General features: G+C 31.9%; 1 protein-coding gene across 1 annotated transcript in view; it reads left to right on the top strand.

Moving 5' to 3' along the window:
- The window catches only part of LOC133188460 (MOB-like protein phocein), a 97444-nt gene that overhangs the window by 12552 nt on the left and 66813 nt on the right, over positions 1-18079 (top strand). Inside the window, exon 2 of the mRNA XM_061323898.1 lies at positions 15743-15805. Coding sequence (XP_061179882.1) covers positions 15743-15805 — 63 coding nt within the window. The remainder of the gene's footprint in view (positions 1-15742; positions 15806-18079) is intronic.

Raw genomic sequence — 18079 nt, 5'->3', positions numbered from 1 at the left:
CAGAGCTCCAGATAATTTTTTACCTCAAAGTGTATTTACTCCCTGTTTTTCAAATAAATGCAGATTTTGCTTTTCAGCAAAAATAATTAAAGAGTACTTTGTTAATCTATTGATCTTTTGACATATAATGTGATTTTTAGCTTGTAATTGAAATAAGTGTTTTGAAAGAGGAATGTAAAAAAAAAATAATAATAATAAAAAAAAAAAGAGGACAGTTTCTGCATTTATCAATTAGGTTAATGAAATTTAAAAATGTTGTCAGCTTTTAGCTATAACTGAGAATCATTTCATTTCTTTCACCAGAAAGACCATATGGTAGGCAAAGTTACTTGTACCACGGGCACACAGAATTCCGTTTAAGATTAGGCCTATATCGATCGTAGCAAGAGTTACCAAGAAAAATATCCTTCCTTTGGCCAGATAAAATTAATCTTTAGATTCTCATCCCCACCTGCCCCTCTCAAAATGTCCCGCCCTGTTGTTTTCCTTTTTTTTTTTTGTTACCAAAAATATATACAAGGTTAAAAGTTTGAGTTACTCCCCATTTGCATTTAAAAGTCGCGTGGTGCTATTTATAGCATAGGAGCATGTGGAAAGCAAAAAATTAAGGAATTATTTTCATACAATTAATAAAGGTTTAGGTTATTCCGAATATGCTTATAAATCAAACTTTCCTTTTGATAAAAATTCAAACACTGAGCTGAACTCAATTCACATAATTAGCTAAATCGTACTTGTATCATTCAATCCTTCGTACATGTATATAGTGTAATGCTAATTTATAACTGCTAATGCGTAATTGTACACCCTGTTTTAATTTTTAATGTGTGTTTTGAAAAATTCAATGCATATTTCTGCAAATATGCACCTTATCTGGAGCTCTGTTCAAAGACAGGTAAAAGTAGGTAGAAGTAGCTACTTCAAGTAGGTTTGAATGCTACATGTAGGTAGCCATTAATAGCTACTTAGGTGGAAATAGTCTTTTGGACTGGACCTGTTAAATTACAATTACTTTGCAAATGTTATTAAATTACAAATTACATTTTAAGGAAAAAACTTAAGTAATCATGAACATTCCTTTATATTAATATAAGATTTAGATACAACTTTTTATTTATATTTACATTTGGGAATCTTTGGGGAATTTGGGAAGTCCACAGTGTAGCAATGTGAATGTGATGGGACTTTTTAACCATACACAGAGACCTAAGCGTAGTCATGGGCATCAGTCATACAATAAACCTATTATACACAATGTTTCTTTTGATTCACTACTACCTTATGTAAATAAACAGTTAGGTCTCCATCACATTCGCACCAAACTTTACTCTGTCCCTTTAAAAGTTCTACATGGTCTTTTTGAAAAGGTCAAGAAAAGTCCATATTTGGATTCTTCGACACCAGGCCTCAAGACCATAAAATGAGAACAGACTTAAGTCAAAATTTTGATTTTGAATATCTTGAGTTTTATTTAACATATGTGCTTAAAAATGTGCAGATTTATATTATATTCGTTTAAATATGAGATAAAAATTTTGTTTCATTATCAAAATTATTTCAAAAGTTATACTGATTTGAAATTTTGACTTAAGTCTGTTCTCAGTTTATGGTCTTGGGGCCAGAATACAGGCTTGGATCTGTGATTATGGATATTGCAATTAAATCATAGGCTTTTTAAACCACCACATTTTACGGAAGATAATACTGGTCAAACAATCTGTTTTTCCCTTAAACTTCAATTTGCAAACAAAGGAAATGACACAGTTAATATTAGTAATATATTTTTAATCATAAAAGGGTCCAATCTTGTATTCCACCATATTTCAAGTTGAAGTCCACACCTTGTATTTCTTATAGATATACATCAACTATTGCTTTCAAACTTTTTAATTAAAAAAAAAACTAGAATGCCTACAATATTGAACATCTGATACATAATCCTCCTACCTGTTCATGTTCTTCTTCACACTAAAACTATAGTCCTGCTGGACACGTCATTACTGGTGATGTAAACATAGTTAATAATGAGGACCTTAAATCCCTTATTTTAAAAGGGTCAAAATTTAGGGAACCCCGTTCTTTCAACTGGCATCATAATTTTATAACTATTATGAATTCTGTGGAAGATTGCACCAGGCAATGGACCAAACACAAAAAAGAAGACCTTGACACTTTGTCAGAATGGATTAAGTGCATCAGATGGATGTTGAAATCTCGCATTAAGCGATTGAGGGGCTGTATAAAGACTATTTATCCTTCTGTCTTTAATAATTCAGAAGTGAAAAAGGAATGAGATAGAATACACGATCATTATGTACTGGTCCCAGCTGACAAAGTTGGTAACAACATAGTCTTTGTTTGTAAGGCTCATTATTTGAATTGTATTTTAGAGTAATTCTACAGGTGGAAATCCAACTTACACCCATAGCTCTCTTTCTAATTAAAAGAGGAAATTCTTCAAAATCATATTATGTCCGTTTTAGATATTTTTAACATTCCCAACAATCAAAATGAATTTGAATTACCATACCTTTACTGGATTCCTAAACTTCATAAAAATCCTTACAAACAAAGATACATAGCAGGTTCCAGTAAATGTTCTAGCAAGCCTCTTTCTTTACTCCTCACTAAAATATTTACTGTAATGAAGGAGAAATTTCAGGAGTACTGTACAACAGTATATTCAAGAAATGGTGTAAATCAGATGTGGATACTTAAAAATTCCAAAGAACTTTTAAAAAATTTTGAAATCACAAAATTGTAATAAAATCAATAACATCAAAACGTACAACTTTTCAACAATTTATACACAACCATTCCTCACTATAAATTGAAGTCCAGGCTTTTTGACATCAAAGACAGCTGCTTTTTCAATAAAAATGGAACTCGTAGATATACTTACCTTGTCATTGGTCATTTGCAAAATTATTTTGTTAAAAAGCATTCTGATTGTACACACTCTGAAGTTGACATTAAAAAGATGCTTGAGTTTCTGATTGACAATATTCTGTGTAGTTTTTGGAGATCAGGTCTTCCAACAATCTGTTCAGAGTTTCCAAAAACCAAATATTTCTATCAGTCATTTGGACTGATGACTTACTGTGTTCTTCCAGTCCGAAGCAAATTCTATCAGTCCAAATAAATTTTAGTATATGTCATGATGTACTTCAAAAGAAAATGGCCTTGGTTGATGGTACTCAAACTGAGATTGTAAATCTTTCCACGAATCATTACAACTCTGATTGTGAGACCAGGGGTGTGCAATAATAGATAGAAGCACTATAGCCCACGCGCTATTGGCAGCAAAAAAGGCACTAGCCCGAAGTAAAAAGTTACTAGCCTAGATGTAGGGGGGGGGGGGGGGGGGAAGTAACAACTAATATAAAAAAAATAGTTTATTGTTGAAAAAAAAAAATTCTTATGGTCATTATTTTTAAAATTAAAGTTTAATCAGGGTTTGAAATATACAATAGCCCGAAGCCTAGGGCTAGTTGTTTTAAGACTCGGGCTAGCTAATTTAAATGTAACGATAGTCCGTCGGACTAGCAGAATGGAAAAAAATCTTGTTATATAATTTACTTTCACTTTTCTATGTAGACTGGTTTCTTTTGCAATCATTTCAAAACACAAAGGTCTGAGGCCAGTAAAATTGGCTACCTGGGCCAGTTAAGTTGAAAAATCAAGTAAGTCCTGCAGGATTATTTGAAAGCCCAATTTGAAAGATAAAAAGCATGTTTTCCCCCAAATTTTTCCTGCAAAGTTTCCAACCAATTAAAAAAAATCAAAGCTGTATGACTTCATTAGTTGTTAATCTCCTTCAGCTAATACAATTAGCAGTGCTACATGACTTATTTATTCCTAAAAATAATCGGCTTCTTTTCTTAATCCGAAAATTAATAAAAAGAACTGATAAAGTGTGTCACTCCATTTCAGACTCAATCAGAAGAGTTAGACTCCTGCAGATTTCTTTTTAAAAAAAGCACTTTTAAATTGAAGATAATGATTGCCCTACATGTACTTGAGGGGGCTTCCTAATTTCTCTTGGGGCCTGTATTTTTCATTGACAGACAGGTCCTATGGGCCCATGATGCAAAATAGTTTTGGTAAAGACGGCTTTTGATTGAGATCTAGTTTAATTTGTTTCTGTTGCCAAAGCATTTTAATCTTTAACTTATGCTTTCAGTTTGCTTAAAAATTGTCGGGCTAGTAATTTTGAGCTTTGGGCTAGTAATTTTTTACTGATCAGTAGCCCCTTGGCTAGTGGGTTTTCCAGGAAAATTTCAACCCCTGGTTTAATTCTCACTAGTAAATTGAATCATGTATAAATTAATAATCTGGAAAATGACTGGCTAAAACAAGCCAAAGGTTATTGTCTAATATTTCAATATGTTTTTTTGCATTTATGTTACCTTCTACATTAATTAAAGTTCCTATTCCTTTTATACACACACAACCCCAGATCATGATACTCAGATGTCATCAAGATGGCGGACACACTAGCTGCACACTGTACTTTTCCTTGTCTTTTCTCCAATGGCATATACTAGTATAAACTTTCTTATTTTTTCCAATTACTATCTGGCTTTCATCACTAAACACCCATGTATTCCATTCACGATCAACAGTCCAATTTTTTCTCTCCTTGTACCAGCTTTTTTGTTGGCCTTGTGAATAGCGACTTTTTTCTTGGCAACCCTCCGTTTGTAACCCAGCTCTTGAATTTTTCTTTTTGTTTAGTTCAAGTACAAAATCTATGATTGTATTCCTCATTCACAATACCTGTTATGTCTTTGTAAGTTCTTCATCTGTTTTCTTTAACTACACATGAAAGTTTGTTTTTATTTCTGTCTGTAAACACTTTCTTCCTTCCCCTTCCTCATCAATTTTCTAGCTGTCCCGTTTCATCAAACTTTTTCACAATACTTCATATTGTAGACCTAGAAATTCCTAATATTCTCTCCAATTCTGAAGTATATATGTTCTCTCTAAATGTTTTTACAACCATACTTCTGATGGACGTATCTAATTCTTTCCCCTTCCGACTCCAAGTTATTTTTACATGAATTTATCAACAAACAATAAAGCAGACAACAAAAATATTGTGTATACATCATCAATTTTAGTTTACAACACACAGATAAAAGTAGAAAGGGAAAACTAAGGAAAATCTTTGTCTATAATAGCGCTCATTCCTACTTTACCGAACATGCGAGAAAACGTGATGCGATTTGCTCGGAAGTGGCAAATAATTATGTCCCTTGACTGTAAGTCTATGCTATTTAGCATGTGCATTGTTAAACAATGATTGTTTGTCAAAAGACAATATGAAAAATACCAGCATTAAAATCCACTTGACCTTGACCTTTGACCAACTTTGCAAAAAATACCAGTTTAATTTAACTTATGACTTTTGAATTTTGAGAGGCAGGATTTTGATAATTTGCATTTATACATGTTTATGAGCTCATGATAGTGTACTTTGAAACCGTGTGATATTCAGTTACTATACAAACTTATATTTAAATACCATGAAAATACATCAGGATCTGTATTAATCCACAGTGGATCATGTAGACTGACAATTGCAGTAAAGTCTGAAATCTCTTCTGGAGGATTATTGGAAACATGTTTAGCTCATGAAAAAGTACTTTGAAAGTGTAAGATGTTCAGTTACCACACAAACTTATATTTAAATACCATGAATTCAAAATACATTGGGATCAGTATTCTACAGTGGATTGTGTAGACTGACAATTGCAGTAAAGACAGACTGAAATCCCTTTTAGAAGATTGTTGGAAACATGTATTAATAAAATGATAAATAGTTATTTCCAATAATTTCAATTTAATTATTCATTTGAAGGTTAGGGAACCATACAACATGTTTTCTTTGATTGTCAAATTCTTTTGCTGTTTTATATAGGTGCCATTTTTTCTTTGCAGGCAAATGCATGAACTATAATGCTAAAAGTAAATAAAAAGCTGATCACTCTTAGATTTATTTGCACCTTTAATGAAACTACAAAGCAGGCGACACAGTTGTTCATTGGAACACTCTAGTTATATTTTTGTTGCCGTTATTTCCAGTTTGGAAAATTTTGCAATTTAGTGATTTTTAAAGTGTCATTTGTCCAAGCTTTTTGTCATAAACAAAATATTTGGTGATGATAGAGCAACATATGTAGAAGTGAATTATGTATTTCATTACTGTCGGAAGTATGATATGTCAGTGCTCATTTATGTCTCTAATTCAGCCAAATTCTTCTTTCTTGCTAAGTTGAGATGTCAATCATTATTCAATGACATGTTATTAGAGATTACAAAGGGTAATTATTCTGTATATGTATTTCAGACTGGGAGTCTGACAGTCTGACATAAGTGTCTTTGTGCTTTCCATGTTAATATTTCTCTGTGTTAGAATGTTAAGTCTTTTTGGGAGTTGATTTTATCAACTCTCTATGCACTTCCCCAGAACAAACAGTGTTTCGACCTAATCACTTCGACGAGAGAAAAATCATCAATGGAAAATTATCTCCGCTGACAAGAAATAGTACATCAGAATGATCAAGAAATTTGATGAAATAAGCAATCATAATACACTCTTTATCAACAAAATTATTTTTTTCAGTTTAATACATTGAAAACATTTCATGCTACGACTAACTCTAAATAACAGTATTTGCAGTTGTAAATTTTCCAACACTCAGTCACAGTGCGGAAGGTTTCAGTAATCGGTTCAGTCTCTGATACGCGCGAAATAAAGACTATGTAGTCAGTAATATAAAGAGTCCTTTGCTGGCTGCGCTGATTGGCTGAAACTCTCACTGACGTAGATTTTTTTTAAAAAAATATCTCCAGGAAACCAAACCAAAACCAAAGAGAAACAGAGAACTGCTAACAGATATCGTTACCTTGAGTTCATATTGCCTGACAAAAAACCCCCACAAAAAAAAAAAGAAAAAAAAGGAGCAATAATTTGTCTCTTTAGTTCGATAGCAGACAATATTAATAACCAGTTTAACACAATTTGCCGACAAAATTGCATAGGGACAAAAGAATTTATTCATTTAACGTGTGAAGTTTTATTTTATCATTATCAGCCAGGAAAAAATGGGAAACCATCTTGATGACGTGATCTCTGTTTATATGTACCAATAGCATCCATTCGGCAAACCTCGGATGATTCGCTCGCTTTTATCATGTTTGAGGGACGAATCGAAATAGTTCATTGAACTTTTACTTTGAAGAAATTATAATTCCTGACAATAGTCCACAATGGCTATGTAGTCAACTTTATTCTGTCATTTTATTTTCATTATAAGCATTTTCACTTCAATTTTTATGCAGCTTTCGATATGTGTTCTTACATCGTGCATGCATTCTAATTTTAAGACAGGAAATTCGCTCCTAAAATAGCTTAGATACATCATTTCTTCAGTTTGTAGAGAAAAAACTGATGGTATTCTGGTGATTATATGGCAGTGCATAAACATTTACATGTATACTAGTAGCTACATGTACAGTGTACTTATACAATATGATAGGTCAATAACAGCGTGATTAATAATCAGATACACATTTAAATGCATGTTGGTATACAGAGAACCGTACCTAATTAATACAGAGTGAGACAATACAGACAATTGATGTAAATGCAACGTCTGGCTGTTATATGTTTAAGAACATGTATGCACGTGACTGATTATCACAGCGGGCATTATGTGCTTCCAAATCTCTAATATGTGTAAAGTTCTATAGCCGCAAATAAGATCTTCCCACTGCAGCAGAAGTGACCTATTGGACAAACTTAACCTCTGATTAAGCAGCCGTCTAGTTTTGTGCCCGGTGAATGATAATTATTGATGGTATACACAGGTCGGATTAATTTTTATTAGATGTGTAAATTTATATGGTTTGCTAATTATTTTTATTTTTGAAGGAATGCTAAGCATGTAATTGTCTCAATAATAAGTTCACTGGTGAAAGAACAGGATTCAGGGTGGATCCAGATTTTGGCGAATTTGGGGCACATTGAGTATTTTTTGGGCTGGGATGGGGTGTTGAGATAGTCCATTTCCTTCTAAAACAAAACCGTGTGATTTGAATACATTTTGCGAACAAAGAACAAATATGTTGCTTTGTGGTGGAAATATGTGTAATGACATATTTCATCTCGTTGCAATCTTATTTAGATTCTAAAAAAAATAAATAAAAATGAATAAAATGATACAAATGAATTAAAAATGAATTATGCCACGCAACAAGCACAGTCTTTGTGGATGGACCCCACCCCCCGGCATTTCATATGGTACCCCATGGGTTCTTCGACTCTTTATATATAGAATATTCCTCTATGAATTATTCACAAAGTATTACAATTGAAAAATCTATAATATAACCTAAAACTAGCCTTTCATTAAAATTCACACTCTCTGATACTAAAAGAGAACACCTTTAGAGAATGCGAATTTCATAAAAGGCTAGTTTTAGGTTATATTATGAATTTTTCTGAGTACAAGTACCTACCCATACCAAAAAAAAGTACAGATTAGGCATGCCTATCTTGGGTAAAAATAGGTACAAAAAAAGCATGCCTAAGGTATGCAAGTTTGGAACCACTTGTTCAAGTATAGGTAGCAAATTGGTACAAAAAAGGCATACCTAAAGTATACCTATATTTATTAATAGGCACACTTTAGGTATCAAAAATGCACAATATTGGCACATGATCAGATAGGTACCTTCTAGGCATACCTAAAATGTGCCTATAAATATACCTAAAAGGTACCTTCAAGAATGTGCCAAAAGTATACCTAAAGTATGCCTACAGTTTAGGTACCAAAAAAGCACAATATTGGCACACATCTCAAACATTCAAGAATGTGCCAAAAGTATACCTAAAGTATGCCTACAGTTTAGGTACAAAAAAGGCACAATATTGGCACACACCTCAAACATTCAGATGAGTACCTTTTAGGTATACCTAAAATGTACCTACAAGTCTACCTAAAGTATGCCTACCAATTTGGTACTCAAGAAACTGTGCCAAAAGTATACTTAAGGTATGCCTATAATGTACCTATCAAATAGGCACGTTTGAGGCAGGCCTATGTAAAAGAAAAATTGATTTAAACAATAATAATTATGGAAAAAATAAAAATTTATTGCATGATAGTACATCAAAATATATGAAAAACACTTCTTTAAAAAGTCATCTCTATAAATACAATCTATACCTAAGAAATCCCAAATATTTAATTAATCAAATCCCTAACATTTAATTAATTTAGATTAATATGGTTTATGATATCAAGATAATGATATTTTAAACTTTCTTAATAAGAAAAAATAAAAGAAATAAATAGACATACCTTTTTAGGCATATACATAAGTTAATTTAAATACACAAAGTCAAAAGTATACTCCATTTCATGTCAATTTTTTCCCCCATGAATTGTTCACTTGTAATTCATGTAATCTTCATTATCTTTATAGAGTTCCTATCCATCACAGAATTTTCTACCAGCACACCTTGTTAGTCTTCATTGCTTTACAGTTGGGGTTTCCATCTGGACTCTAAAAACACTGATCCTCCATTTGAATATGCTACGCAATTTCGGCTTTCAGTTTCATGTCATTTTCTTTCAATTCTGAAAAAGTTCAATTATTATTATGTTGCTCTTCACCAGGGACCTAGTATATAGGTCCCTATCTTCACTTACTTAGTTACATTTTATGCTGAAATATTTTTAAGCATATTTAGTAGATGAAATCCCTATAGTTTGCATTGGAGTTTGATGAGCAGTGCCTTGTTATATTCTTATACATTTACTCATTTTTTACAAAAATCAGATTAGATCTTATACTTACTGATAAAGTTATAGTTTTAAATGCATTTCCCTCCAGCTTGGAATTTAAATGACCACAGGAGACAAGTATTCTGTTGAAAAAAAAGAATATGTTTGTTCATGAAATTATCTGGCATTAATATTGACCAACACACATGCACACACTATGTTTAAATTATTGAAACATTACACTCTGAATTAAATGATAATGTGTCTCATATTACCCCCCCCCCCCCCCCCCCCCAGGTATGGAAGTGGAGAGCTTGGGGATTAGGCTAGATGATCAGAAATTTATGCACAACTTATATAAATATAAAATTTATTATGTTTTATTATGCTGGATAAAGGTTGTAAATTTTGCTTGATGCATTAAAAAAAATTTACCCCCCCCCCTTTTTAAAACAAAGATCTTTATCTTATATTTCAAAGACCCCATTACAATAATTTTATCTCACACAGTTCATTTGGATTTCATTTGTTATTATCATCATGCTCATGCAGAGGCTACTGTAAGTAACTGTTCCCAGATATTGACACATTTCATATCTTTATATTTTAAGAAAAGACTCTAAATTACATTTTTTTTTTTTACAAAAGTCTTGTGATACATAATGTTAAAGAAAGAGATTATGTTTAAGTACATTTACTTCATGTGTAGCACTGCCATCTTGAATCAAAACAAACCAGAAATCTACGATACAAATACCTAGAATATCGCGAAATCTACACTTGATATTCATATTCTAATGCATTCTCTAAGTGGATAAATGCATTTACAACAAGCAGCATCAAAATTTAAACTGAAATAAAGACTCACCGACTAATAAGTCTCTGATTTCTTCTTGAAATTTTCATCACAGCAAATTTTCAAATCGTCTCTGAAATATCCGCGCTGTCGCTGACCAATCGTAGACTTCGCAGGAGTCACGTGATTTTAAAAACGTTTGTTAAATTATTCATGAAATAGTTCGTGTAAACAATAAAAAATTATAACAATGCATATTTAACAACTGTTACATGGCGTCAACTTTATTAAAAAGCCGATTAGTATGAATTCCTTGAAATATAGCGTCCCTAATTGGGTAAATAATCGGGACCGCCATTTTGGACGCCATTTTGTGTTATAATCGGGGTCGCCATTCTGATTTCACATAACTTCTTTTTTTAAAAAACTACATGTGAAATTGATTAAATTTATTGATTTACAACAAATTCTTTATGTACTAGACCTCAGCTAAAATCTTAATGTAACTGGCACTCTACGTACATTCCCAAACATCGAAATGAAGTGTCACTACATGAACCCTGTAAAATATACACATCATGTTTACATACTATGTGTATGGTAAATTAAACAATAAGGACAGGTCTTTTGAACACCTTGAAGGCTATTATTTATATTAAATTTCAAGCCTGATTTGTAAATGTGACACTATTCTTTACTGCTACTACTTTACTATCAGTTATAGTTTAAAACAAATTTCATAAATATCTTGTTTTTATTTCATTTTTATTATTTTTTCTTTTGTTTATTTACCTATTATGATTGAGCTGTAGACTTCAAATCAGCCCTTTGTGATTGAAGAACTGCACGTGATACACGAGCCAAAATTTCTGCAGTGTAAGCTATAAAGGTCACCTAGTACAAACACCTGTGTCACTGAAGAACACTGGAAATCAACATCGTTTTGCATACAAAGAAAAATGAAGTCTATTTTAAAATATCACTGGAATGCTGGATATAAATAAATTCCCACTCTCTATATAAGTAAATTTAAACATCCCTAACATTTCTGTATTTCACCAGAGAGAGAGAGAGAGAGAGAGAGAGAGAGAGAGAGAGAGAGATGTCCTAATTTGGATATCATTTAATAGACTGTAACACAAGGTATTTATTGATTTTAATACACTTTTTTTCTGTTAAACTGGGCAATTCAGATGGTCAAAATATTGGTATTTATAATTATACTGTGTTTATAAGACACCCCCCTCCTTTGTTTCATAACATGTAAAACAAAATTACTAGTAACCCTGTAGGGTAGAGGGGGTTTTTAAAGAACAAAAATGGATCTTTTATTTGCTATAAAAAATTTAATTGAATTGAATTGATAATTATATATATATTTTTGGCATTTGATTAACAAAATTACCCCCCTTTTTTCTTCCCCCAACACAGTAGACATTATGCTTACGTTAATGAACTGAAAATCTTAAGTATAATATAATTAATAATCAAATGAACAAAAATTGTTGAATAATAATTAAAAAAAAAGAAAAGAAATAATGGATAAAAAGTGGCTTTTATTCTAACCCCCCCCCCCACACACACACACACACACAAATCACACATCCTAAATGTCATGATATAATTGTATTACTGTAAAAGTATAATTTCAATTGTTATTAATTATTGATTCACTTGTTTGAGTTTTCATTTTTCTCTGATTGAAAAACATGATTCTATTTAAATATTATCACAAATAGGTGCCCATGTTGAAAAAATCAGTTTAAAGTTACAAAGATGCAATAAATGTGACAGTCCAATTTAGTGTAGAAGTAACATTGAAAAATAACAAAGTCTTGAATAAAGTTTTACTTAAATTCAAACATGACTGTCAATTTTAGGTACAAAAAGTTGTATATTCTAAAAGTTTACTCATCCTCAAGGTACAAAATTTAAAGAAAAGATATATGGAAATGTTAATATTTTTGGTATGGGTAAGTAGACGAAAATACTGTGAAATGACTATGTCTTTTATAGGTACTAATCAGGCACATTGAAAAATAACAAAGTCCAATGTAGGTACATTTCAGGCACACTAGAAAATGACTAAGGTGTAATACAAATTATTCCACGATAAACTGAAAATTAGCAAATCAATGTACAGATGTACATAAATATGCAACTAATTCTGCTGTACAGTCTCTGAACTGGCTATATTTCCCCTATACTTTGACATTATAAGATCAATGATAAGATATAATTGCTTTACACTTGAAAATCTGGTAAGCAATATTTGTCGTGATTTATTAATAACTTAATTTTAGTCAAAATACATCCTATGGTTAAGTGCTGTACATTTTATTCATGAATTAATGACAACGTGACCGTTGTTAATGGATATTCATTATTTTTGTGATATTTTTCAAAAAAAAAATTAAATGATCAATCTTAATATATGAAACATAATTAAAAATTTTATCATATCCTCATCATATATATGACAACAATGAAGTTCAATAACTCCCCAGTCCAGAAATAACTGCATTTTCCCCAGTGGATTTTTTTAAAATTCTGTCTTAAATGTGATTTCAGCTGTAAAAAAAATCTAATTACCTGTATTTTATAAACTGAAAATGCAAGATCCAGAATTTCATGTAAGATGAGGACGAAATCATAAAATGGCAATTACTTATAAGTTTACTTGATAAAGACCTTGCAAGCTCTATAACCACATTTTTTCACATGTATATAATTGTAATGAAAATCGCTTTAGATTTTCAAACTCAAATGGAACTATCAACTTTTCTTTATTTTGTAAAAAAAAAACGCATTCCGATCCAGGGCAAAATAAAAGATAGAGTCAAATGAGGAAGAAATTATTACGAATTGATGATATATATTTTTTTAATTTCTGGGTTTTTTTTCCTTAAATAATGCATTGAGTAAAAAATCTTCCATATTGAAAACAATATGGCCGCTATGCAAATAAGCAAAACGTAAACATTTCTCTAGATGTAAATTCAGATTATTTATTCAAATATTGTACATATAAAGGAGTAAAATTTTCATATTTACAACTATCACATTTTGTCAAAAAAAAAACAAATTTGCTATTAGTAGCCCTTTTAAACAAACTTTTGGTCAGAAAAAATACCTTAATTTCATGAAAGAAAAAGTCTTACACGTGTTGGCATATCATTCTAAAGTTATGGTGAGATCAAAACAAACCTTACCTTTTTATACGCCCGTCTTTAGACGGGACGTATTATGTTATGGCGTTCATGTCCGTCCGTCTGTCTGTCTGTCTGTCTGTTAGCTTTTCTCGTGTCCGGCTCATAACTTTAATACTATTAGGCCTAGGATTATCAATCTTTGTCAGCTGATACTTCTTGGGTAGAAGGTGTGTCGCGCACTAAAAGTAGGTCATTCTGACCTTTAATTAAGATGCTATGGCCAAATATGGAAAAATCTTGTCCAGCTGATAACTAGAAAACTATTAGACTTAGAATCATCAAACTTGGCCAATTTATGCATCTTAGGTAGAAGGTGTGTCGCGACCTATTTCAAGGTCACTGTGACCTTTAATTTAAGTGAAATTTAAAAAAAAAACTATCTTTTTACTATTGAATTACACAATCCCAAAAAATGTAAAGTGTTGCAGTATCCTTATCAAAAAATGTTAAAATCAAGGAAATACTTATTTTTTTCATTATATACTTTACAGCAATCTATAAGAAATATAATGTTACAAGAGAAATTCCACCTCTCCCATGGGTGTAATTATCAAGCACTGGTCAAGGAGAATTTTGATAACAGAAAATTGCATGTCAAATTAGAGAGAAATTAATGAGTTTAGTGTGAGGAGCTAACTGGTAGAGCATCTCTGATCAAGCAGGTGTTATCTATGTCTCTTGGGAATTGGGCTGAGGAATCAGCCATGTTGGATTAAATAGTTTTTGTGGGCTAGCTTAACTTTTAAAATGAATTTGGTGAAAAGTAATTAGAACTAATTTGATATTGTATAATAAACTAGTTTGATATTGTATAATAAACTAATTAATTAAAACTAATTATACTTGGGGGGGGGGGTGATATTGGAATTAGCATGCCCGTTGTCCATATGAATTGCAGCTTAAAACCAGTCTGACATTGAATCTAAAAAAAAAAAAAAGAAAGTATTTAAAAAAAAATTAATTATGGTAGATAGTCCCTACAAATCTAAGAGTCTAGCAGAAACCTTATTAAAAATGTTGTTGCATCAAGATTACAATTTTTTTTTCTTTTTATAAATCTTTGTAACAAATTGAAAAAAAAAATCTTTGTATTCAAATTTAATTTCAGAATGACATAAATATTCATTTTAAATGCACTACAAAGCAGATAGCGCAGATCCATTCATCCCTTGGGAGTAATGAGTGGACATGCATCCAGTTAAAGAATAATTAATGAGTTCAGTGTAGGAAGGCTAGCTGTCTCAATCATTTCTGTTAGTGGATCTCTGATCAAGCTCTTATCTGTATCCTTTGGGAATTAGACAGAAGAACTGCTGGTCAGTTTATAGCATATGTCATTTGATGGCCAGTCTTTTATTTTAAAATTAATTTGGTATAGATTAAGTTAAGACTAAATTGATATCGTTTAATTGATATTTTTATTTTATTTTTTGAAAATATTGACGAACAAATTTCAGAGCATCATGTCTCACAAATATGAAAGATTGTGTGTGTCACTGTGTGTGTGTGTGTGTGTGGGGGGGGGGGGGGGCTGCAGATGGGTATTTGTCAAGCTCTAACACAACCAGTTGAGGATCGATAATGTTATATTTGTTATAATTCATGCCTGCACCATAGGAATAGTATAAACAAATATTATAAGGAATGGAAAAATCTTGGAAATCCTTGTATCAAGGTTGTCTTGATTTTCTTGCACTCTGAACTGTTTGTGATAATTGAACAATATTTGACGGGCGTATCATGCTGTGGCGGGGCACTTTATTGACTCTGTCGAATTGTGACATTTTCTTTGTTATTTGATTCCCGCATACTTCTATATGAAGCATTTATGAATGTAATTTGAAAAGTTGTGAGCAAGGTGTCAAACATTAAATTTTTTTGAAACTGTCATTTAAATCAACTCCCATCAGTACTTTCAGTACTTTGATTTTTTTTAGGACTGGTGTAATTGGAGTGATGAAGCATTTGAAGAGATGGATAGCACACTGGCTGTACAACAGGTTGATATCAAGGCACAGTGTGTGCGAAAAGCTTTTTTTCAGCAATAGCAAAACTTAACTAGCCCAAGTCATTTTTACTAGCCCCCTCTTCCAACAAGTTTGAAAAAATTATTTCAGTCATTATTAGCTCACCTGAGCTTTTCTGATCACCTGTTGTCTGTCATCTGTCTGTCCTTCCTTCCATCTCTTAACTTTTCACATTTTCAACTTCTTCTCAAGAACAACTGGGTCAATTTTAATCAAAGTTGGTACAAAGTGTCCTTGGGTAAAGGGGAGTTTGAATTGTTAAAGTGAAGGGCCAAGCCCCCTTACAATCAGACAAAAATAGGGTGGGGTCATAAAAAGATATTCTTCTCAAGAACTGGGCCAGAGAGGCTTAAACTAAAGCTTCCTGAGGTAAATTCTAAATTGTTCAAATCATGGCCCCTGGGAATAGGGTGGGGCCACAAATGGGAATCAAAGTTTTACATTGAAATATATAGGAAAAATCTTTAAAAATCTTCTTCTCAAGAACCACTGGGCTAGAAAAGCTGAAACTTACATTGAAGCATCCTGAGATAGTTTAAATTGTAAATTGTTCAAATTATGACCATTGGGGAAAGGGTGGGGCCACAATGGAGAATCAAAGTTTTAACATTGAAATATATAGGAAAAATCTTTAAAATATCTTCTTCTCAAGAACCACTGGGCCAGAAAAGCTGAAACTTACATGGAAGCATGCTGGGGTAGTGTAGATTCTAAATTGTTAAAATCATGGCCCCCATGGTTAAGGTGGGGCCACAATAGGGAATCAAGGTTTTACATTGAAATATAATAGAAAAATCTTTTTCTCAAGAACCACTGGGCCAGAAAAGCTGAAACTTATGTGGAAGCTTCCTGGGGTAGAGTAGATTTTAAATTTTTCAGGTCATTACCCCCAGGGGTAGGGTTGGGCCACAATAACTATTACAAGGTGAAAATCTGGTGAAGAACAGCAGGATTAATTAAGTTTCATTAAATATCCATTGATGTACCCCCCCAAAAAAAATTGTTTACCGGTACTTTAAGACAACATTCGTTGAGATGAGCTCTGTAATCTCTGATTACCTATGATTGACAGCTCTGATAAACAAGCATAATATGATCAGAAAGTTAAGCATTCAAGAAAATTGCCTTTGGTGCTATAACTGAAAAAGGTCTGTACATGCCATGTATTCTAAAGTGATATGTTTGAACTTTGCTCATATTTAAAGATTTAATGTTAGTTTAAAATTTGGTTCAGATTATTCAAAAATTTTTTCAAGAAAAATTTCAAATTTGAAGACTATTTCTCACATGTACATGTAATTGGTCTGTATCCTGTTTTACAAAAGAACTAATGACTAAAACCAAAATAAAATGAAACTTTCTGTTTTACATTAATTTGAAAACGATTGTAATCTTTTTATAAAGAATTTAGAATGATCGATATTTTTACTCTAGCAATTTTTGCAAAATCATTTATTTTGCAAGATTTTTCAATCTAAAGTTTTTGACCTTAGTCATAAGTTCTTTTATTAAATGGACCCCTGCAGGCATGTTTATGAAAATTTCCTAAGATTGTTCCTAAGAAATTTCCTAAGACATATCTTAGGAAAATTTTAAGATCATCCTAAGATTTTCTTAAGGTGTTTTTCAAAGCTATCTTAAGAGTATCCTAAACTAAGACGTCATAAATCATTATGACATAGAAATACGCAAAGATTTAAACCATTGTCAGGAATCAGAGAGTGGTCATTTTTGCCATGTAATGCTACACGTTATGTAAATCATAATAATGAAAATATTTAAAAGAGTAAAAATAAGAATTTAAACATTTTTTAAAAAATCTATAAATATATATAAAACATTTTTTAAAATAATTATCTTAATTCGACGATATTATATTGGTTGTAATTAAATTCAAATAGAGTTCCATTTGATCACTCAGAATTCTTGAACCATGAAAAGCGCGCCAATTTTCTCTGTGGAACTCTTATTCATTGACAATTTCTGGTTCGACAAGAAAACACCCAGTAGGATGAGTCGAAAGAGGAGTCCTAATTTTTCTCAAATTGAAATCGAAATACTGCTTGATGAGGTGGAGAAAAACGGAGCCATTTTATTTTCAAAGTTTTCCAACGTATCTACAAATTCTTCAAAGAAAAGAGCATGGGAGGCAACATGTGAGAAAATCAACAAGGCAAATAACATCAACCACTGTAGGACAGTAGAAGAAGTGAAGAAGAAATGGTCCTCTTATATGAGTGAGACAAA

Source organism: Saccostrea echinata, unplaced genomic scaffold, assembly GCF_033153115.1.
Source record: "Saccostrea echinata isolate AGI-Se365-2 ecotype Australia unplaced genomic scaffold, CSIRO_AGI_Sech_v1 ptg000016l, whole genome shotgun sequence".
Taxonomy (NCBI): Eukaryota; Metazoa; Mollusca; class Bivalvia; order Ostreida; family Ostreidae; genus Saccostrea; species Saccostrea echinata.
This window is presented reverse-complemented; position numbering and strand designations above follow the sequence as displayed.